Source organism: Aquarana catesbeiana, linkage group LG13 (genome assembly GCF_042186555.1).
Source record: "Aquarana catesbeiana isolate 2022-GZ linkage group LG13, ASM4218655v1, whole genome shotgun sequence".
Taxonomy (NCBI): domain Eukaryota; kingdom Metazoa; phylum Chordata; class Amphibia; order Anura; family Ranidae; genus Aquarana; species Aquarana catesbeiana.
In genome coordinates, this window is record NC_133336.1 from 197,049,802 (window position 1) to 197,074,210 (window position 24,409).

The 24,409-nt window shown below is 44.1% G+C and overlaps 1 protein-coding gene across 1 annotated transcript; it reads right to left on the bottom strand.

Annotated features, from left to right (window-relative positions):
• Positions 1-4,391: 4,391 nt before the first annotated feature.
• On the bottom strand, positions 4,392-13,983 carry GPATCH4 (G-patch domain containing 4). Its single transcript, XM_073610243.1, has 8 exons — positions 13,852-13,983; positions 13,365-13,514; positions 13,152-13,225; positions 11,630-11,722; positions 11,152-11,259; positions 10,768-10,877; positions 6,994-7,044; positions 4,392-6,449 (listed from the first exon to the last, which is right to left on the bottom strand). The coding sequence occupies exons 2-8, from the start codon at positions 13,441-13,443 to the stop codon at positions 5,366-5,368; spliced, it is 1,599 nt and encodes a 532-aa protein (XP_073466344.1). The 5' UTR covers positions 13,444-13,514; positions 13,852-13,983; the 3' UTR covers positions 4,392-5,365.
• Positions 13,984-24,409: the final 10,426 nt, after the last annotated feature.

Consider the following 24,409-nt stretch of genomic DNA (forward strand, 5'->3'; position numbering starts at 1 on the left):
TCCCTTTATAGGGTGTCAACGCATCTCTTCACCTCCACAAACTGCTGCGCTGCCAACCTTGTCATTGCACTGTTCTAGACTGGATTGAAGCAGGGTGCAACTGCGTCACAGTGGGCATGTCTTTGATCAGTGGCTAGGGTGGAGTAACAACTCCTAACTTGCCGGCCCATATAGGGGGCAAGCCCATGCACCGTTCACTTGCAGTCTGAGCGGGCATGATAAATGTTATTCTGAAAGACAGTGTACTATGCAGCACCTAGTGCAGCTCTTGGAAAAGACACGCTAACTCTGCATAACTCCTCCCAAGCTTGGTATTGAGATTTTTTTGGCTATGCTAGGATGATGAAGGGCTGCATCTTTAGTTTGTTACTGAGGTAAGTCTTGGCTCCTATGCTGTAGCCTTCCTCAGCAGGTCATATTCCCTACGTTCCGGTGCTGCAGCCTCCCTCAGCAAGTTCATACCTCCTACCTTTCCTCCTGTCAGGTGCTGCAGCCTCCCTCGGCAGCTCGTACCTCTCCTCCGTTCGGTTGCTGCAGCCTCCCTCGGCAGCTCGTACCTCCCCTCTGGGTGCTGCAGCCTCCCTCCTGAAGCTCGTACCTCCCCTCCGTTCAGTTGCTGCAGCCTCCCTCGGCAGCTCGTACCTCCCCTCGGTGCTGCAGCCTCCTTTAGCAGCTCGTACCTCCCCTCAGTTCGGGTGCTGCAGCCTCCCTCGGCAGCTCATACCTCCCCTCTGAGTGCTGCAGCCTCCCTCGGCAGCTCGTACCTCCCCTCGGTTCGGGTGTTGCAGCCTCCCTCCTGAAGCTGATACCTCCCATCGTTCGGTTACTGCAACCTCCCTCGGCAGCTCGTACCTCCTCCCTCCATTTGGTTGCTGCAGCCTCCCTCCACAGCTCCTACCTTCCCTACGTTCGGGTGCTGCAGCCTCCCTCGGCAGCTCGTACCACCTACCTCCCCTACGTTCGGGTGCTGCAGCCTCCCTCGGCAGCTCCTACCTCCTTTCTGTTCGGTTGCTGCATCCTCCCTCAGCAGCTCGTACCTCCTACCTGCCCTCTGGGTGCTGCAGCCTCCATCGGCAAGTTGTACCTCCCCTCGGTTCCGGTGCTGCAGCCTCCCTCGGCAGCTCCTACCTCCCCTCCAGTTGCTGCAGCCTCCCTCAGCAGCTCGTACCTCTGACCTCCCCTCCATTCCGGTGTTGCAGCCTCCCTCGCCAACTCATACAGTGCATGCGGAAAGTATTCACAACGCTTCACTTTTTCCACATTTTCTTATGTTACAGCCTTACTATACAATTGATTAAACTCATTATTTTCTAGGGCTGAAACAACGAATCGATTAATCGGCAACTAATCGATTATGAAATGAATCGATTACTATTTTCATAATCGATTAATCGGCCAGTAACATAATGGGGTTAAAAAAAAAAAAACTTACGATGAGCCCTTTATAGTACAAAAAGAGCAAATAATCACTACTGTAAATATTACTTTCACAGTTCTACACTAAAAAAAAAAAATAACCCCTTACAGTAGTGATTATCTGCTTTTTTTGTACTATAAAGGGCTAATTTTAGTTTTTTTCACCCCATTATGTTACTAAACTTCTTAGACCTGGTTCACATCTATGTGTTTTTTGGTGCTTTTTGCAGAACGCACTACAGTTCATTCACATGGTTTCCTATGGGACACGTTCACGCCAAACGGTGCTTTTTTGGTTCAATATACTTCAATAGAGAAGCTGCAGAAAAGCATGTCATTTTTGCAGCAATTTGTGTTTTTTTAATCTGCCCAACAACAAATTGGCCAAAAAAATACAAAAACGCAAATCACAGCAAAATCACTTGCACAAAAATCAAAACGCACAGCAAAAAGCACTGCAGAAACAGATGAAAAGCAAACTGCACAGGTGTGTACTGAGCCTTATGCTGGCCAAACGGATCAATTTTCAGACGAGAATATTCAGACGAAAAATCTTTGTACATTCACTGAATGAAAGAACGAACGTTCTTAAAATGACATTTTTTTGAAGGAAGACATTGTTTTTGTTTTTAAAAAAAAAATTTGATCACTAAGTGATGACATTTACCAGATTCACCCTTTAATAGTATATACAGTATATCTCCTCTAATAGTATATACAGTATATCTCTTCTGTCTGTTATGCTCAGAGTGGATTCGATATTTTGCTCCCTAACCATATAGTTGGTTATTTATATTTACCACTGCATAGAGATATTTAAGAATAAATTACCTTTTTTAAAAAAACTTACACATTAACTAAATTATATACCACACTTTTTTTTACGGTTATTAACCGAATAATCGATTAATCGAAACAATAATCGTCCAACTAATCGATTATGAAAATAATCGTTAGTTGCAGCCCTATTATTTTCCTTAAAAATTCTACAAACAATCCCCCATAATGACAACGTGAAAGAAGTTTGCTTGAAATCTTTGCAAATTTATTAAAAAGGAAAGAAATCCCATGTACATAAGTATTCACAGCCTTTGCTCAATACTTTGGTGAAGCACCTTTGGCACCAATCACAGCCTCAAGTCTTTCTGAGTATGATGCTACAAGCTTGGCACACCTATTTTTGGGCAGTTTCTCCCATTCTCCTTTGGAGGACCTCTCAAGCTCCATCAGGTTGGATGGGGAGCGTCGGTGCACGGTCGTTTTCAGATCTCTCCAGAGATGTTCAATCGGGTTCAAGTCTGGGTCGCTCAAGGACATTCACAGAGTTGTCCAATAGCCACTCCTTTGTTATCATGGCTGTGGGCTTAGGGTCATTGTCCTGTTGGAAGATGAACCTTTGCCCCAGTCTGAGGTCCAGAACGCTCTGGAGCAGGTTTTCATAAAGGTTGTCTCTGTGCATTGCTGCATTCATCTTTCCCTAAATCCTGACTAGTCTCCCAGTTTCTGCCACTGAAAAACATCCCCCCAGCATGATGCTGCCACCACCATGCTTCACTGTAGAGATGGTATTGGCCAGGTGATGAGCAGTGTCTGGTTTCCTCCAGACATGTCCCTTTCAGGCCAAAGAGTTCAATCTTTGTTTCATCAGACCAGAGAATTTTGTTTCTTATGGTCTGAGAGTCCTTCAGGTACCTTTTGGCAAACTCCTAGAGAGCTGTGCCTTTTACTGAGGAGTGGCTTCCGTCTGGCCACCCTACCATACAGGCCTGATTGGTGGTGTGCTGCAAAGATGGTTGTTCTTCTGGAAGGTTCTCTTCTCTCCACAGAGAAACGCTGGAGCTCTATCAGAGTTTCACTTACCTGACTAAGGCCCTTCTCCCTCGATCACTCAGTTTGGCTGGGTGGCCCACTCTAGGAAGAGTCCTGGTGGTTCCAGACTTCTTCCATTTACAGATGGAGGCCACTGTGCTCATTGGGACCTTCAATGCTGAAGAAAGGTTTCTATACCCTTCCCAGATTTGTGCCTCCATAAAGTCCTGTCTCAGAAGTCTACAGACCTCTGACATGCACTGTTAACTGTAAGACCTTATTATAAATAGGCGTGTGCCTTTCTAAATCATGTCCAGTCAAGTTGTAGAAACATCTCAAGGATGATCAGTGGAAACATGATGCACCCAAGTTCAATTTTGAGTGTCATGGCAAAGGCTGTGAATACTTATGTACATGGGGTTTTTTCTTTTTAATAAATTTGGAAAGATTTCAAACAAACTTCTTTCAGGTTGTCATTATTATATTGTTTGTAGAATTTTGAGGAAAATAATGAATTCATAATGCATTTTGGAATAAGGCTGTAACATAACAAAATGTGGAAAAAGCTATGGTTATGGTGCTGCAGCCTCCATCAGCAGCTCACATCTCTTACTTCCCCTTTGTTCCAGTGCTGCCACCGCCATCAGTCTCTTTAGCACCAGACACTTTGTGGAATGTTGGACCTATGTGTGCCATGGGTTTTTTCCCACTGACCCCATCACTGGTGAGTCCTCTAGGGCAGTGGTCATCAACCCTGTCCTCAGGGCCCACTAACAGGCCAGGTTTGCAAGATAACTGAAATACATCACAGGTGATATCATTTGCTGCTCAATGATTACAGTATTCTAGTCTGTATCTTCCCAAGGTAATACATAAAACCTGACCTGTTAGTGGGCTCTGAGGACAGGGTTGATGACCACTGCTCATGGGGGTCTTGGGAGATCAGAGGAGGAAACCACAGAATGTGGGAGGGACACAGGTATCTGACGTTCCCAGTAGTGTCAAATTCTAAAGAGGCTCGGAGGGGGAGGTAGGAGACCATGGCCACCCCAAGAGGTGAGCATACCATTTTTATTTGTTAGGAAATCTGTCATCATTTCTAGCCCTTATTTCAAGCAGTTGCTCTTAAAATCCATCCAAGCTGAACAAAGTATCCTTTACTCGGGTTTAAAGAGACATTTTGATGTCAGCCTTCATTTTATTATTCCCCCCAGTAACACTGCAATGACATATAAATTTCTAAGTCTCTTATCGGTTTACCATTCTCCTTTAGACCAGCATACTTTTACAGGAAGCCAGAGGAGGACTCCACTTTGGTTTAAAAACATACATACAGTACAAATGGTACAAAAGGCATTGTATAATTACAGATTCATTTAATTTAAAAAAAAAAAAAAAAAAGGTTTTTAATGGCTCCAAGTTTATAAAAATTTGTCAAACAGTCAAGTAATGTCCAGGAAAAGGTACTCCACCTATGGGACTTCCCAGAATTTCTTTGTACTTGGAAGTCTGCACAGCGTTGGATGTGACAATAGAGCCATCCCCTGCAGCAGGTGTTTCATTATTGGCAAACCAACAATAAACAAAGCAGGAGCCACAGGTTTTCTTACTGTAACCATCAAGTGCTTAGAGGAGGCAGACCCTCCAAAGTAGAAGCAAAAGAACCAGCCACACACACACCGATGTCCTTAACCTTGCAACAAAGCTTTAACGTTAAGGAAAACACGCACAGAGAAGCCCTACCTAGGACCTCCCCTGGCAAAGCTTCTATGCGCATGTTATATATAACAATAAAGCTTTATTGAAACTCTGACGTCATCATCAGTGTGTGGCTGGTTCTTTTGCTGGGAGTTACATGTTGAGGAGAATGGATGATCTGCTGCCAGTATCTGAGCTTCCACACATCAGCAAATCATGTGGGCTTGCAACCCTTTTCCTCCAAATCAGAAGCCACTTTCAGATATGGACCCAACAAGCTGCTCCTCCATTATTCTAGAATCGATGCAGGTAAGAAGCTGCTATGAAATATGCTAAAATCCTTGCAATGCACATTAATTCACCCAAATTAGTTTTTTTTTTTTTTGTACCTTCAACAAAACTAAATTTTCAACTTAAACAATGGGGCAATCTTCTATGGAGACTACTCTTTCCGCTTTTTCTTTTTACGCCTAATTGTATGTTCAGTGCTATCTACAGCTTGTTCTGGCTCCTCATCTGGGTTGGAAAAGTCTCTATATTTGTTTTTGCTCTTCTTTTTTTTCTTTGGAGTTTGGCACACTTCATCTTCTATGGACATGTACTCATCAACCTCTTCTACTTTCTTTTGCTTTTTCTTTTTCAGAGATTGGACAGAGTCTTCTGCAGACTCATCCCCTTCCTCTTCAAAGCTCTCTTTTTGGTCTCTTCTTGCCTTCTTCTTTGACAGACTTGGGTCTTCTGAAGGAGCCCATTCTTGATGACCATTGATTAGCTCTTCTGTTGTCTCATCCTTCCCTTGTTCTTTCCGCTTTTTCTTCTTTGACGATTGTACCCTGTCTTCTAGAGGTTGATCACAGTCTTCAAGAAGGTCAGCCTCTTCTTTGACCTTCTTTTTCTTCTTGGATAACTGTACGTCATCTTCTATGGATTGAGCATGGTCTTCAAGATGGTGAGCCTCTTGGACTTTCTTCTTTTTCTTCTTGGATGACTGTATATCACCTTCTAAAGGTTGGCCATGGTCTTCTAGATCCTTAGCCTCCTTGACTCCTTTGTTGGATGACTGCGAGTCATATTCTATAGACCGAGCCTGGTCTTCAAGATGGTCAACATCTTTGACTTTCTTCTTTTTCTTCTTTGAGTATTCCAATTTGGTTTCAGAAGAAGCTACACCGTTAAAAGCATCTACCAACCCTTTATTGTCCACATTTCTCTTTGATCCAATTGTGTCCTCTTTCCAATGAATGTGTTCCTCGACACCATTGGTACTGTTGTCCTCCAAAGCTTCCTCAACGTTGACCTTTTTCTTTTTCTTCTTCTTTCGTTGTGTGGTGTTGGATGAGATGTCTTCATTGGCAATACCCTGTTTATGTTTTTCCTTCTTTCTTCCAGTCTCTACATCCTTTTCCAAGGACAGGCTAGCTGGTTCCTTGTTTGGTTTCTCCTTCCTGTATTTTTCCAGGAAAGCTTGTTCTTGTTCTTCAATCCTTGAGAGCTTTGCGTTCATTGTCAGGCCATGCCTGGCTCCTCTACAACAGAAGAAAAATTTTAAAAATTGAGACCCTTGAAAAAAATAAAAATAAAATAATAATAATAATAATAATAATAATAATGCTGTAGGCAAACCAACATCTTTGTCAAGCTTAAGTTCTTGATTCTGATCTCTCAATACAGGTGGTCGCTATGCTACAACCCCTTTGGCCCATAGCAGGGGGTCTCCAAATTTTCTAAAGAAAGGGCTAGTTCAGACTTTAGGGGGGCCAGACTGTGCCCAGTGGGAGTAAACAATCAAGATTTGGTATTAGTGGGAGAAACAGTTGGTGTCAGTGGGAGGAATAGTGCCTGAAGGGCCAGATAAAGGCAAGCAAAGGGCCGCAGTTTGGAGACTGACCACCGCCCTACAGCAAGGATTGCTTTCTGAAACTTTCCTAGACTGTTCTGAGATGCACAAATTATTGACATGATTTTACATATCTATTAAGACTGCCATCTATGGCTTTAATAAAAGATCCACTTTGTTATTGTGGGTCACATTTATCTAATATTATATATGATAGGAGCGCGGAATCTTACTTGTGAGCAGTGCGCCCCCCACAGATTTTCACAAGGTCTTCATCGGTCAATCTGTTGGAGCAAAACAAATAGTTAACAGAAAGCTACAAGAAAAAAAAATACATTACATTTCTGCTAAAGCCAAATTTGTAACATTGGGGTCTATTTTAGACACTCAGGGGTTAATTTACTAAAACTGGAGAGTGCAAAATCTGGTGCAGCTCTGCACAGAAACCAATCAGCTTCCAGGATCTTTTGATGGGCCCCGGTTCACACCTATGCAAGTGGCAGGTGAGACATACTCCAGGTGCATTTTGCGTTTTTCAAATACACGTTTTTCCATCCATTAACCACTTCAAACCCCTCTAGAAGGATTTACCCCCTTAATGACCAGGCCATTTTTTTGCGATACGGCACTGCATCACTTTCACTGACATTTGTGCGGTCGTGCGACGCTGTACCCAAACACATTTGATGTCCTATTTTTCTCCACAAATAGAGCTTTCTTTTGGTGGTATTTGATCACCTCTGCGGTTTTTATTTTTTGCGCTATAACCAAAAAAAGAGCATCAATTTAAAAAAAAAAAAAAAAAAAAAAGATTTTATAATTTTTGCTATAATAAAATATCCAAAAAAATAAAAAAAAATACTAAAAAAATTCTTCATCAGTTTAGGCCGATATGTATTCTTCTTCATATTTTTGGTAAATAAAGAAAAAAAAAAAATTAATATCGCAATAAGCGTATATTGATTGGTTTGTGCAAAAGTTATAGCGTCTACAAAATAGGGGATATGTTTATGACATTTTTATTATTTTTTTTTTTTTTTTTTTTTACTAGTAATGGTCGGTGATCAGTGATTTTTAGCGTGACTGCGACATTGCAGTGGACAGATTGGACACTTTTGACACTTTTTTGGGACCAGTGACAGTTAGGCTAACCATACACTATACAAATTTTCTTATTCAATTTTCTTTAGATTTACCTTCAACTGTGTAGTGTAAGGGCCTTCCTGATTGCATACACATTGAAAGGGTTTAGGTGTGACCTTATATTATATGGTTTTGGTAAATCTAAAAAGAAAATTGAATAAGAAAATTGTATAATGGATGGCCAGCCTTATACAGCGATCAGAGCTATAAAAAAAAAAAAAAAAGCCACTGATTTCTGTATAAATGACACTGGCAGGGAAAGGGGTTAACACTAGGGGGCGATCAAGGGGTTAAGTGTTCCCTGGGAGGTGTTTCTAACTGTAGGGGGGAGGGGACTGACTGGGAGTAGAGAAAGATCGCTGTTCCTGATCACTAGGAACAGACGATCACTCTGTACTTCCCTGTCAGAACGGGGATCTGTTTGTTTACATACACAGATCCCCGTTCTGGCTCTCTGTGGAGCGATCACGGGTGGATGGCGAACATCACGCGCCTGCTATAGCCATTTAAAAAAAAAAAAAAAAAAAAAAAAAAAAAAGGGACCGACGTACACCTATGGCGATTTGCACAGCCGAGCCAACCTGCCGCAGTATAACTGTGGCTGCTGGTCGGCAAGCAGTTAAAGTCTATGGAACCAAAAAAACAAGAATGCCGGGCTCGGCCCCGCCCCCCAGCGCCCACGTCATTGGATTTGATTGACAGCAGCGGGAGCCAATGGCTGCGCTGCTATCAATCTATCCAATCAAGAGCCGGGACCCCGTGGAGAGAGAAACAGCGTGTCCCTGACAAAGAGACGAAGGGGTTCTGGTAAGTAAAACGGGGGGGGGCTAGGGAGCCGGTCACTGCCAGGTGTTTTTTCACTTTAGTGCATAGGATGCATTAAGGTGAAAAAACACAAGGGTTTACAATCCCTTTAAATGCCGATTGGTTACCATGCACAGCTGCACCAGATTGTGCACCCTCCAGTTTTAGCAAATTAAACCCAAAGCTTTCACATTTTTCTATTGGATTCAATTGGAAAAATTTGATAATTTTGAGTGAATGTTGTGTGAAACCTAAATAGACCCCTTAGTGCTGGTTCACACCACACAGGAACGCGCTTCTTGGCCAATTTATCTACAGTGTTCTGCGTTTCTGCAGGATTCAGTGCGGTGTGAAAAAATAAATAAAAAAAAAAAAAAAAAAAAAAAAAAAATCGCCCCAAAACTAGTACATGGTACTGCGATACCATGTGTTCCACTGCAGGCAAAAACGTATTGCACTTGCGATCTACATTTGAGGTGTCATTAGGAATACATTGACACCCGCAAACAGATCTCACGCAACAGATCCCGGCACAGACCGCGGGTTTCCCACACTTCGTTCTGGTGTGAACGAGCCCTAAAATGTTTATTATCCTGGGTCTTATTTTCTAAAACAGTCAAAAAAACATGGCAAAGTAATAGAGAACGATTCCAGGAAGTCATTTCCTAGTGTGTGAATCACCTCTCAGGTCCACTCGCTGCCCTCTCCTCTCCACTAACCGATCTCCCCTCCACTCTTCTCCTAATCACTCTCCCCTCCACTCCACTCACCCACTCCACTAACCGCTCTACTACCCTAACCGCTCTCCCCTCCTCCCTTAACCGCTCTCCCCTCCCCTCCTCCCTTAACCACTCTCCCCTCCACTCCTCTCCTAACCGCTCTCCCCTCCACTCCTCTCCTAACCGCTCTCCCCTCCACTCCTCTCCTAACCGCTCCCCCCTCCACTCCTCTCCTAACCGCTCTCCCCTCCTCCCTTAACCGCTCTCCCCTCCACTCCTCTCCTAACCGCTCTCCCCTCCACTCCTCTCCTAACCGCTCTCCCCTCCACTCCTCTCCTAACCGCTCTCCCCTCCACTCCTCTCCTAACCGCTCTCCCCTCCACTCCTCTCCTAACCGCTCTCCCCTCCTCCCTTAACCGCTCTCCCCTCCACTCCACTCCACTAACCGCTCTACTACCCTAACCGCTCTCCCCTCCTCCCTTAACCGCTCTCCCCTCCACTCCACTAACCGCTCTACTACCCTAACCGCTCTCCCCTCCTCCCTTAACCACTCTTCCCTCCACTCCTCTCCTAACCGCTCTTCCCTCCACTCCTCTCCTCTCCTAACCGCTCTCCCCTCCACTCCACCCACTCCACTCCACTCCACTCCTCTCCTAACCGCTCTCCCCTCCACTCCTCTCCTAACCGCTCTCCCCTCCACTCCTCTCCTAACCGCTCTCCCCTCCACTCCTCTCCTAACCGCTCTCCCTCCACTCCTCTCCTAACCGCTCTCCCCTCCACTCCTCTCCTAACCGCTCTCCCCTCCACTCCACTCACCGCTCTCTCCTCATCCCTCCACTCCTCCCTTAACCGCTCTCTCCCCCCACTCTACTCCCCCCTCTCCTAGACACTTCTCTACTCAGCGGTACAGGCTGTGCTCTCTCCCCCCCTCCTCCTTTCTGCTAGTGCAGCTCCTGTGTGTTTGTGAACACCGCCACCCACTGTTAATACAGGAGCGCTGCACTGTCAGGAAGGAGGCACTGCTGCTCCCAGCGCTGGGCTGACAGGAGTAGTGATGCCCCTATCACTACTCCTGTCAGCCTTGTAAAAGAAGAAAGTCGCCCCCATCCCTACAGTAAGTCATTGAGCCCAGGGCAGCCGTTGGTCCCACCCACCCCTTATCCCGGCCCTGGGTGTCCATGGTCCGGGAGGCTGGACAGTCAGCTCTACCTAAAAGGTTAGTCCATCATTCAGAGAGCATGTCTCTAATAAACTATGTGGAGTCTGGCCCCCTTATTAATTGCATTAGATGGATGGGCCGGCTGTACCCTCTTATTGGTGGCCCTGAGGGGCTCCACCTACTTGGTAGCAGAAGACAGATTCAGCTTCTCATCCTCATCGCTGTCTGAAGAGGATTCCTCAGATGATTCCTTCTCCACCGGCTGCTCTCCGCCCGACAGCAACGTGGCCGACTGCAAACAGACAACAAAAACCGAAATGTCAGGAATCCACCACTGACCCCGCCTTCTGGAAATGGCAGTTGGGAGTCATTTGATTTAAGTCAGCCTGGAGGAGTGGGCGTTCCTAGGCAAGCTGTATTTGCATAGGTAACGCCCACATGTGATGTTGCGCCTCCATGATTGCAAGAACTGAACTCCAATGAAAGGAAGGGGTGGGGCCTGGGCAGGAAGGGGTGGGGCCGGGGTGGGGCAGGAAGGGGTTACATTACATCAGACCGGAGCTTACTTTTATAAAGCGACCATACAGCATGTCACGATTAGTGAGTGCCTTCCGGGGTTTCTTGTTCGTCACCGCCAAATCCTCGTCTGTGACTTTCTTCACCTGAACTCCATCCTGCCAAAGGCCAAGAACATAATAAAAAAAACTATATTAAAAAAAAAAAAAACTCGTACCATGTAAAGACTTTTAAAGTGTGCGCAGTTTTAGAGCGCGACATGTTAGGTATCAATTTACTCGGCATAACATCGTCTTTTTATATTTTACCAAAAAAGTGTGTTGTATATTGTGTCTGTGTGCACTAAAATTCATTAAAAAGTGTATTTTTTTTTTTTTATCTAAGTAATCTCTTAGCAAAAGAAAAAAAAAAAAAGAAAAAATGCAGATTTCTACATAGAAATGTCAGCATTAGTCTGGGGCTCACGTGGTTGCTGACAGAGGAGAGATAGACCGCCTGTATTGTATACTGTATGTGGTCATTACTAACCTGATCTGGCTCCACCGAGATGCTGGAGGCGGTTTTGTTGAAGACGTGATCCCACCAGTGGAAGGTAAACTGCTCCGCAGAATTGTGACCCACCTACAGGCAGATATCCAACACCATAGAGAGTCAAACATGATTGAAAATCCCACAAGCAGAGTCACCCCCCCCCGACAGATCTCCCATCATATCAGAGTCCTCCATATCAGAGTCCCCCATCACATCAGTGTCCCCCACTACGCATACCAGGATCCCCCATCACAGTCCCCCCATGCATACCAAGGTCCCCCATCAGTCCCCCCAAACATCATAGTCCCCCCTACCCATACCTGCCCCCCCCCCCCACATACATACCAGGGTCCCTCATCACATCACAGTCTCCCCTCTACCAGGGTCCCACATCACAGTCCCCAATACCAGGGTCCCCCATCAGTCTCCCTATCCAGGGTCCCCCATCACGCATACCAGGATCCCCCATCACATCACAGTACCACCCCCTACGCATACCAAGGTCCCCCATCAGTCCCCCCCATAACATCAGAGTCCCCCCTACCCATACTGGGGGCCCCCCATCACATTACAGCCCCCCCATCACAGTCCTCCCCATACCAGGGTCCCACCCATCACCGTCCCCCCCCATCACAGTCTCCGCCATACCATGGTCCCCCCATCACAGTCTCCGCCATACCATGGTCCCCCCATCACAGTCTCCGCCATACCATGGTCCCCCCCATACGTCTCACAATCTCCCCCATACCAGGGCCCCCCTCCATCAGTCTTCTCCATACCAGAGTTCCCCCCATCAGTCTCCCCCATACCAGGTTCCCCCCCATCACAGTCTCCCCCATACCAGGGCCCCCCATCACAGTCTCACAGTCTTCCCCGATACCAGGGCCCCCCATCACAGTCTCACAGTCTCCCCCATACCAGGGCCCCCTATCAGTTTCCCCCATACCATGGTCCCCCCATCACAGTCTCCACCATACCAGGGTCCCCCCCATCACAGTCTCCCCCATTCCAGGGACCCCCCCATACCAGTCCCTCCCATACCAGGGTCCCCCCCCATCAGTCTCACAGTCTCCCCATACCAGCCCCCCCCCCAATCACAGTCTCCGCCATACCATGTTCCCCCCCCCCCCATCAGTCTCCGCCATACCATGGTCCCCCCCCCCCCCCCATCAGTCTCCGCCATACCATGGTCCCCCCCCCCCCATCAGTCTCCGCCATACCATGGTCCCCCCCCCCCCCATCAGTCTCCGCCATACCATGGTCCCCCGCCCCCCATCAGTCTCCGCCATACCATGGTCCCCCCCCCCCCATCAGTCTCCGCCATACCATGGTCCCCGTCCCCCCCCATCAGTCTCCGCCATACCATGGTCCCCCCCCCCCCCCCCCCATCAGTCTCCGCCATACCATGGTCCCCCCATCACAGTCCGCACTACCAGGGTCCCCCCATCACACCCCCCCCCCCCATACCAGACAGGGTACAATGCACACCAAGCCGACTAATAGCATATGGATTCCTTACCCCCGCTGAGTCACACTTCACTTTGACTTTAATTGCCTTGGAAATGCCACTTTCACGCTTGCCGAGACCCTTCCCTAAAGAACATAAAATGGTATAAAGTCAAACGCTGTGAGTAACACACAATTACACAAATGTCCGCCATGTATAATGGGGGGGGGGGGGGGGGGGGGGGGGGCGTAAGGGCTAGATCCTCCAGCCAGGAAAGAATAATACCTTCAGTCCAGCCGTGTCTCTGTAGATGCTCCTCAGCAAATTTCATGCCTTGGCTTTTCACACTCGGTGTCCCGGCCATGGCGGGGGGGGGGGGGAGGTGTCCTGTCCTCCGATGGATGTCTGTACCCCCCCGAATCTTATACAATGACACTGAAAGAACAGCAAAGAGTGAGCAACACAACGAGACTCCAGAGTCACCCAGAGTCTCCCCATCCAAAATAGATATTTGGCAAAGTCCATCCCGGGAACTCAGCACAGGGATGGTGGTCACCCCTCATAATGGGCACAGCAGGTATGGATGCATACTGAAGACACTACAGCATATGCAGGCGCTATAATCATTCTAAACTAACAATAACACCTTCCTGATCACCAGATCAGATCCTGAAGGGTCTATCAATAAACACAAAACCTCAATCAGGACACAGAGAGGGACAGGTCATCAGATCCAAGCTGTGACTGGTGATCAGGGAAGGGACACACTCACCTGATCTCAGCACTGATCACATCTACAGGACAGGCACACTGAGCATGCTGTGCTCCATGGACAGCTCCATCTTCCCAGTGATGTCATAACCACAGAGCCTGACAGCTGGAGACAGAGCGTCTACACTAGTCACAGCGCCCCCTGTGGTGGGAGAATGAATGACAGGGCTGTGGCTGCAATGAAAAAGCTACAGTGTATAAAACTGAAACAAATACAATGTATACATGTAACAATATCTATAAAAAATGTAGCAAATATATTTGTCTTTACTAGAAACATTCCAAGGTTTTACCCTTCACCTACTTCATCCAAAACTAAAAAAATAAAATAAAATAAAATAATAATAAATAATAATAATATATTATAATAATAATATAATATAATATAATATAATAATAATAATATATAGTAATAATAATAATAATAATAATATAATAATAATAATAATAATAATAATAATAAATAATTATAATAATAATAATAATATATAGTAATAATAATATAAATAATAATAATAATAATAATATAAAAAATATTAATAATAATATAGAATAATAATAATAATAATAATAATAATAATAATATATTCTCATTGTACATACACCGTTTTTATTTTCTAATTTAAATCTGATCTTCAGTCTCGCACAGTTGTCCTCTCCTGGACTGAAACGGCCTCCTCTGATTTCACCGCACACTGTGAGCTTCTCACCATGTGCATTAGAAAGCTGTGCTGCGGCAGCAAGTCAGATAGAGCCCTGCCTCATTTCCTGGCTGGAGGACGCCCAGCATCATTTCGCCCCTGACTATCTCTGGCCCCGCCCCTTTCTTTCATTGGACTTTTGGTTCTTTTAATTATGGAGGCTCAGCGTCCCAATAGGGGGGGGGGGGGTCTGCATGCAAATGGAACGCCCCAACTCCTCCAGACTGACACACGCCCATCAAGGCGTTTGCATTTGCATAACTCCTCCCAGTGACTGCATTAGCATCGAGGGGCCTTAAGAGAAGTACTAAGCAGGTGCTGGGATGCTTTCAGGAAGCTATGTACCGCCCCCTGCTGGCCCCTCCCACCAGCCATGATCTGCCCGCATTGCATAGAGAAGCACAGAGACCAAGTGATGACATCACCGGGTCTAAAATAGGGTATGTTATGACAACTGTCTGTTTTACTTTTCAGACTAAGAACATTTTCAGCAAGTATAGGAAAAACCTATTGATCCTGCCATAAATGTTGCGTCCTTATCACTTCTTGGGGGATGAACTGGAAACAAAAACTACGAATTCTCCGCAGAGAGAGATGAAGAGAGGAAGATATGTTTGAAGACCGGCCTCAGTGACAGCCATGGCTCCCAGCAATTGGTACAGTGAAGGAGTGAGCGTGGTCACCCGAAAACAGGAAGTGCGTGATTGGCAGGATCACTAGGTGAAAATCAAAGTGACACTAAAAAAATATATTTTATTCCAGTATGTTTTCTATTGCTCTTAGACTATTCCAGATCTTCAAATTGCCTTTTTTTGTTGCTGTTATCTAGACTTGCGCACTGACAAAAAATGTGTTCGTTTTCGTTTCATACGTTTTTTTTTTGTTTTTGTTTTTTTTTTGCTTTATTTGGAAATTAAAAAAAAAAAAAAAAAAAATTCGGAAATTTGAAAATTCGGAAATTCGAAAATTGGAAAATCTCAAGGGGTATGAATACTTTTTTCCAGGCACTGTAGATTTACAGGGCCATCAGGTAGTGGATGTGTATGAATTATTTTTTGCAGAATAAAAATATTTAGTGTCACTTTAAGAAAAAAAAAATGTAAAAAAAACAAAAGAAAACAAATGCAGCCTCCACATCTAAATGACCGATAATTTGGGATTAATTGATTTTGTGTTTTTGGATTTAGACGTTTTTTGGCTTCAGTCTCAGATGCTGAAACATTTTTTTTTTTAGACAACAGTCCTCGAGGAGCGAAGCCCATAGCCCTAGAATGGCGCACGGCATTGATGGATATAACCCAGTTTTCATTTGTTCAAAGAACAGCGTCCCTCGTTAAAGTAATTAGGAGCCTTTAGGACGCCGTCCTCACCGGGGGGGGGGGGGGGGGGGGGGGGAGGGGGACCATGGCTGGTGGTAACTGCGGGAGGCAATTGGTGTCAGCCCTCCCCAACACCCTCCTGTTACATCATTACCGAGACAGGGACGTAGAATAGAAATATTCCTGTCCTTAATGAATTATAAATTCTAGTTAGCAAGCCGTTCCCCTGCGATCGATGAAAGTGGCCTTTTTGCAGACCGCAAAGGGTGGCGTTTAACATGGAGAAGTATATTAAAATGTAAAAAAATTTCAGGAGATTGCGCGGGGTTAATATAAAGTACAGAGATGTGTGTTTTACTTTTAGGTTCCCCATTTTATTGCCGTTTTTACATAGCGAGCAAGTCAGCCAATCGCATCGCTCACATCCTGCTGGGCAGGCGGCGATACAATAGTAATGCAGGAGAGGAGGCTGGAAATACCGCCGTCTACAGAGAGAGGGCAGCAGTGAGCTGCCCTGGAATCGGATTGCTGCAAACTCTTCATTCTGAGTCTATTGCTCATCCAGCAAAATTCAACCCCAAACCAAAAATGTAATATATTGCAGCTTACCAATCATTAGATGTGGTGGCTGCGTTAGTTTTCCTTTTTTAGGCTTTTCCTGCTGTCTTCACCTGGTGAACCAGCCAGTAACAACCCTCCTGTATTAGAGCGCCCCCCCCTCTGGATGAACCCAGTAACACCCCTCCTGTATTAGAGCGCCCCCCCCCGATGAACCCAGTAACACCCCTCCTGTATTAGAGCGCCCCCCCCCCCCCTGGATGAACCCAGTAACACACCTCCTGTGTTAGAACACCCCCCCCTCTGGATGAACCCAGTAACACACCTCCTGTGTCAGAGCGCCCCCACTCTGGATGAAGGAGCACAGGGGGCACCTTTGGACAGGACAGCAGCATTGTCAGTCTGGGGGGAGGGGAGTGTTAGGTGTACTAGCAGATTTAGATACACTAACAAATTAGTGAGTCAGTCGGGGGGGGGGGGGTTCAGCTGGAATCATGTTTTTACTGCCCCCTCAACTGCACCCCCTTATAGTATAGGCTTAGTGACCACAGCTGTCAATGCCAGCCACAGGAATCAGTAGACATAGTATATAATAGAGTTAAGCTGGCCATACACCTATAGATTATCTGCAGATTTTCTATGGTTAGATGGAAAAAGTGCAACAGATTTCTCCATGTTCGCTAAACTGTGTGGATGGAGGAATCTCCCACTTTTTCCATCTAACCATAGAAAATCTGCAGATAATCTATAGGTGTATGGCCAGCTTTAGTTAGTGGCAGTCTCACAGACAGGCAGTCTCACAGACACACATAAACCTCTGTCTTGCATAAGGGTCTCAAGTGTCTCCCCTTATATTAGGGTTTCCAGGGTCTTTCCCCTTCTATCGTGGTCCCCAGAGTCACCCCCTTAAATCAAGGTCTCCAGAGTTTCCCTCACCCCCTTACATCAGGGTTTCCAGATTTCCCCCTTACATCAGGGTCCCAAGAGTCCCCTCTTATATCAAGGTACCCAAAGTCTTCTGCTAAAAAAGGGTCCCCAGAGTTCCCCCTTCCTTACAACAGGGTCCCCAGGGTAATCCCTTTACATCAGAGTCCCCAGAGTTACGCCCTTGCATCAGATTCTCCCCCTCTGATTAGGGTAATTAGAGCCCACCGGACCTTAAGTCAAGGTCCCCAGAGCCCTCCTTACATCAAGGTTCCCAGAACCCCCCTTACATCGAGGTCCCCAGAGTTTCCCTTCCCCTTGCATCAGGGTTTCCAGAATCCCCTCCTAAATCATAGTCCCCAGAGTCCCCCTCTCCTTATATCATGGCCCCCAGAGCCACCCCCCCCCTTACACTATAGTCCCCATATCCTCCCTTTACATCATGGTCCCCAGAGCTTACCTTACATCAAGGTCCTCAGAGTCCCCCCTCCTTATATCAGGGTTTCCAAAATCCCCTCTTTCATCAGAGGCCCCAGAGTCATCCCTCTTACAGCAAGGTCTTCAGAGTCCTCCCTTCTTACTTAAGGTTCCCCAGAATCCCCCTTCTATAAATAAGGGTCCTCAGAATCACTCCTCTTTACATCATAGCCCGCAGAGCCCCCCTTACATCATAGTCCCCATAGCCTCCCCTTACAACATGGTCATCAGAGCTTACCTTGCATCAAGAGTCCCCCCTCCTTTCATTAGGTTTTCCAGAATCCCCTCTTACATCAGGGTCCCCAGAGTCCCACCTCCATATATCATAGCCCCCAGAGCCCCCTCCTTTATTAGAGCAGACCTTGCCTCCCTTCTCTTCCATTTGTACAGGATGTAGAGCAGGTGGGTGGTGGCTGGGCACTGAGCGTGTCAGTGGGGTCAAGTGCCAAAAATTGTTCCGAAACTGGGCTCTTCTGCGGGATTCAGCCAAGATTCACGGGACATCGGGATTTACTTGAAATCTCGGGAAGGTCCTGGCAAACCTGGGACGGTTGGGAGGTATGTAGCTACCTCTGAGTACTGCGCAGCCTGTACTGTTGCTCAGGTTAAGCAGTGCAGCCTTGACAGCAGGGACACTGATTGAGCATTGGAGCAGGATGCCCTGGGGGATCCCCCACTCCCCTCCTTATCTACGCCCCTGCCGCTCTCAGTAGTAAATTGTTTGTCTCACCTCTGTAACTGCTAAATCTGCAAGAGGGCTTGTTATTTTTAAAAGCAACAGCCTTACTGGCCAGATCACCAGGTAAAAATAAAGGGGGAAAAAGGCATTTAAAAGAGAAGTAATGCAGCCACCACATCTAACAATTTGTCAGGGCTGGGCTTAGCCCTTTCTTCTCTGAGCTGGCCGCTCAGCTGTCGGCTAATTGCCAGCTCCTATCTCTCCACAGTGACTCAGCTGTTGATGATCTGCTCGTCAGTCCTGCCTACTTAAAGCCGCGCAGCTCACTTCATCTCTGCCTTCGCCTTTGGTCACATCTCAGAGACTTTCTCCTGCATTCCTGTTGAAGACTTGCCCGGCTGACGTCCCTTCTGGCTCCTGATCCTGCTTGCTGTACTACTACGTTGATCTCTGGCTCTCTGACATTGGCATTGGCTGACTACCCGATCCGGTTACTGAACTCTGGCTATGTATTGACTACGCTTACTCAATTTACCTTTTTATTATTATTAAACAAGTGTGATTAACTGTACTTCTGTCTCGGTCTGATTTGTGGTTTCTGACAGAATTGGAAAGCTGCAACAAATTAAATGTTTGGTTTTGAGTTTAATACTGCTTTAAAATTCAGGACTGAAAGGCTACTAAAGAATGGTTTTCCTTTAAGGAATAATGGCATTTTTTAATGCCTTGAAAAAGTATTCATGCCCCTTGGAGTTTTACACATTTTGTCATGTTACAATCAAAAACGTAAATGTATTTTATTGGGATTTTATGTGATAGACCAACACAAAGTGGCACATAATTGTGAAGTGGAAGGAAAATGATAAATGGTTTTCAATTTTTTTTTTTACAAAATTGTGAAAAGTGTGGTGTACATTTGTATTCAGCCCCCCGGAGTCAATACTTTGTAGAACCGCCTTTCACTACAATTACAGCTGCAAGTCTTTTTGGGGATGTCTCTACCAGCTTTGCACATCTAGACAGTAAAATTTTTGTCCATTCTTCTTTGCAAAATATCTCAAGCTCTGACAGATTGGATGGAGAGCGTCTGTGAACAGCAATTTTCAAGTCTTGCCACAGAATCTCAATTGGATTTAGGTCTGGACTTTGACCACATGAATATACTTTGATCTAAACCATTCCATTGTAGCTCTGGCTGTGTGTTTAGGGTCGTGGTCCTGCTGGAAGGTGAACCTCCGCCCCAGTCTCAAGTCTTTTGCAGAGTCTAAAAGGTTTTTGGCCTTGTCCTGTATTTGGCTCCATCCATCTTCCCATCAACTCTGACCAGCTTCCCTGTCCCTGCTGAAGAAAAGCATCCCCACAACATGATGCTGCCACCACCATGTCTCACAGTGGGGATGGTGTGTTCAGGGTGATGTGCAGTGTTGGTTTTCCACCACACATAGCGTTTTGCTTTTAGGCCAAAAAGTAAAATTTTGGTCTCATCTGACCAGAGCACCTTCTTCCACATGTTTGCTGTGTCCCCCACATGGCTTCTCGCAAACTGCAAATGAGACTTCTTATGGTTTTCTTTCAACAATGGCTTTCTTCTTGTCACTCTTCCATAAAGGTCAGATTTGTGGAGAGCACGACTAATAGTTGTCCTGTGGACAGATTCTCCCACCTGAGCTGTGGATCTCTGCAACTCCTCCAGAGTTACCATGGGCCAGGGATGTGCAGTCAGGGGAGGCAGGTGAGGACAATCGAGGGTCAAAGCTCGCAAACCTGGGGTCACAGAGACCCCAATTTTGGGGGGTAGGTAGCCAAAGTCCTACCCCACCACTGGTCAAAACTTATGGTACCGGAGATACGGGGCTCCTTGCGCAGTCTATCAGAAACTACATACAGCGCGGCCAGTTTAACCACCTAATGACCAGGCCATTGTTTGTGATATGGCACTGCGTCGCCTTTAACTGACAATTGCGCGGTCATGCAATGTTGTACCCAAACAAAATTGGCCTTCTTTTTTTTCCCACAAATAGAGCTTTCTTTTGGTGGTATTTGATCATGTCTGTGCTTTTTATTTTTTGCGCTATAAACAAAGAGCGACAATTTTGAAAGAATTTTTTTTTTTTTACTTTTTGCTATAACACATATCCAAAAATTAATATATAAAAAAAAATGTATTCATCAGTTTAGGCCGTTATGTATTCTTCTACATACTTTTGGTAAAAAATTGAGTCTGCCCGACCCGCGGGAACGCTCCCGCAGCATGCAGCGGGCACGAGAGCAGGCCGCCACCGGGGCGTGCGCCTGCCTACAAATACGCCTGCGCGAGCTGACGTACAATGACGGTGATTCGTGCAGGGTAGCCAACCTGCCACAGTAAAAGCTGGCACACTCTGTTTGCGGCAGACTGAGAGGATGAGTACACAGTTCCTCTCACTTGTCAGGGACACTGAGCTCAATGGACAGCTTGGAGCCTTGGACCAATGGTAAAGCACCATTGGTCCAAGATGTCCAATAAAACTGCTGCAGTTGAGGCTCTCCTCTCACTGCAGTGTCATAGAAGGGGGCGTGTCTAAAAGACAAATACTCCCTTCCAGCCCAACCCTCTTAACTACAAGGAAAAAGCATGGGTTTATGTGTATAAGATTTACCCATAATCCTATGTTCTTTTTCTCACATATTTTAAGAGGGAGAATGAGAATCTGCTGCTGCTAAAAAGGTACTGTTATAATCAAGCTAAATCATATATTATTATGCTATATGTTATAACATAATAATTTATTATTTATTTACTGTGAAATTACTGGTTGGAAGTTATAACTTGAAAATTCAGTAAATGGTCTGTTAAGCCACCTGCTTGAGCACAGTTTTTGAAAATATAGTAAATTACTTTAAACAATATATAATGTATATATATATACATTATATTCATAGGTTGGACTTGATGGACTTGTGTCTTTTTTCAACCTCACCTACTAATATAATAATTATTTGTATATTGCTTATATAATTAACCCCTTGCCACCCAGGCCAATTCTGACACTTCTCTCCAACATAGAAAAATTATAATATACTCAGAACCCCCAATCATTATATATACTTTTAGCAGACACCCTAGGGAATAAAATGGTGGTCATTTCAACTTTTTATGTCACACAGTATTTACGCAGGAATTTTTCAAATGTGTTTTTTTTTTTGGGAAAAAAAAGTGTTTCATGAGTAGAAAAAAAAAAAGCTAGCCTGATTTTTTTATTATTTATTTATTTATTTTTGTATAATGTGAAAGATGATGTTACGCCGAGTAAAAAGTAACAGTAACATGTCATGCTTTAAAATTGTGCACATTTGTTGAATGGCGCCAAACTTCAGTACTACAAAATCTCCATAAGGTGATGCTTTAAATTTTTTAAATTTTTTTCTATAATTTTTATTGTCATCTTTGGTAGTAATATTGTTTCCAGCATCAACAAAAAGGGTGACTTAAAAACATCTTAAAGGGACAGCGTTTGTAAATAGTTTTGTTTAAATGAGTATAACTAGTAGAAATAGTAGAACTACAATCGCCTACATAATCCACTTCACAATTATGTGCCACTTTGTGTTGGTCTGCCACATAAAATCCCAATAAAATACATTTACTTTTTTGGTTGTAACATGGCAAAATGTGGAACATTTCAAGGGGTATGAATACTTTTTCAAGGCCCTGTTTATGTCAAAAAAGTAACAAATCACCAGTCAACAGCCCCAATTGATTGCAAAAACACAGGGGTATATTTATAAAAGCATAGCCATACATTTATTTAAACTGCATGTAAATTCAATGTGTGCAAATTGGACAAAAAAATAATGTTCTTAGGCCATAATCTCTGCAGATCGAATTATATTGATTGAAAATAAAATGGGTGAATGGAAAAAATACTGCATCATTGCCACTAGATGGCGTTGAGGAGCATACTTATAATTAGATACTCAGTGCCATCTAGTGGCCATAATACTCTCCCTTTCCCATTCTATCCAAAACTCCAATAGGAAAGATTTGGCTAGACTCCAAGTTTAAATTTAAAGTACTGATATGCCTAAGGCATGCTAAAGTGGCCTCTCATTTGGCATGCCTTAAGCAGCCCACACACAGGGGGGGATGGGGGAAACTGCCCCTGTCTGGGAAAACACAGTGATTATTGCTAGCGGCTATACCAGACATTGTGATAATCGCATGTAAAATCCGGCAGGCTGGTCGTAACCGGCTGAGATTCGAACCATCTATGGCCAGCCTTAAGGTGAGAATACAACTTGTTGGATCAGGGCCTGTGTGTCTCTGTCTATCCCTCTCCTCTGACCATTCAGCTGTGTGTGTAATCTGATTTTTTTCCTGCTCTTTTACACCAGTTATTTGTTTTGTAGCTCTTTTCTGTTGTTCTTGTTTCCAACTCTCCATCTATTGATTTTTTTTTAATTGTTATTATTATTATTATTATTGTTGATATTATTATATCCATCTATTGATTTTTTATTATTATTGTTGTTGATATTATTATATCCATCTATTGATTTATTATTCTTATTATTATTATGATTGTTGATATTATTATATCCATCTATTGATTTTTTTATTATTATTGTTGTTGATATTATTATATCCATCTATTGATTTTGTTTAATTATGATTATTATTATTGTTGATATTATTATATCCATCTATTGATTTTTTATTATTATTGTTGTTGATATTATTATATCTAACTATTGATTATTTTATTATTATTATGGTTATTATTATTATTGTTGATATTATTATATTCATCTATTGATGTTTTATTATTATTGTTGTTGATATTATTATATCCATCTATTGATTTTTTTATTATTATTATTATTATTATTATTGTTGATATTATTTATATCTTTATTATTTATTTATTTTTATTTTTTTGCATTTTAATTTTTTTTTTTAATAAAACAATTAAATTAATTGACTTTAAAATAGAATTGAAAATGAAAGCACTTGATTAAACATTTTTTTTTCAATAAAACATAAAAGCGATACTATACATAACTTTTAATTATAAGGAGTAGCTGTATTTTGCATAGAAAGTGCATCAGCATTTGTCATCCAAATTAATAATCCTAAAGAGCAATTGCACCCAAAACCCCAAACAGATTCCTCCCTGTCTTTCCTGTTTCAGCTGAGCTATCCTTGTCACCGGCTATATAATTCCTAGGAAGCTTTCTGAGTAATACAGCCTGACCCACATAGGGCTCCCTCTAGGGGGCGCTTTATGGAAAATTATACATTTGTAGGAAGCGAAAGATGTGATGGGCGATCAATACATTTCAGTTCCACCCTAAATGGGGGAAAAAAATTAAAAGATCACAATTTTTTTTCTTTCATTAAAAAGATTAAATAACCCCACTGAGCGATGAAGCGCAATCAACATCCTGGCTGAACAAGGTCACAGGTTCTTAGCCAATGGAAAATCCTGGATAACGTTGTACCTTTTAAATAACAAAAAATGGCCCCATTTGTTGCGTTGACTGGAGAGCGGTGGCCCGAGCAGACTGGAGAGAGCGCAAATTGACATTCTGTCTTCCTATAATTACTACCTGAACCCGTTTGATTTTTGCCAGCTTTGAAGTCATTTATAAAAAGGAATATTTATAACGAGCTGTAATTTGGCGTTTGATGTGGGTGACATTTAACGAGTGGCGCCTGGTCTGCGGTGGGAGATAGCGCGGACGGGAGAAATACAAATACGCTAATGTGTTGTGTGATAAAATATGAATTAAACGGAGCCAGAGATTGGCCTGGGAGAGGAGTATAAAATACGGAAAATCAGGCAATCGCGCTATAGGAAATGTATGTTATGGTGAATGCGGGCTTAAAGGGACACTCCACTAAAAAAAAAAAATGTCAGG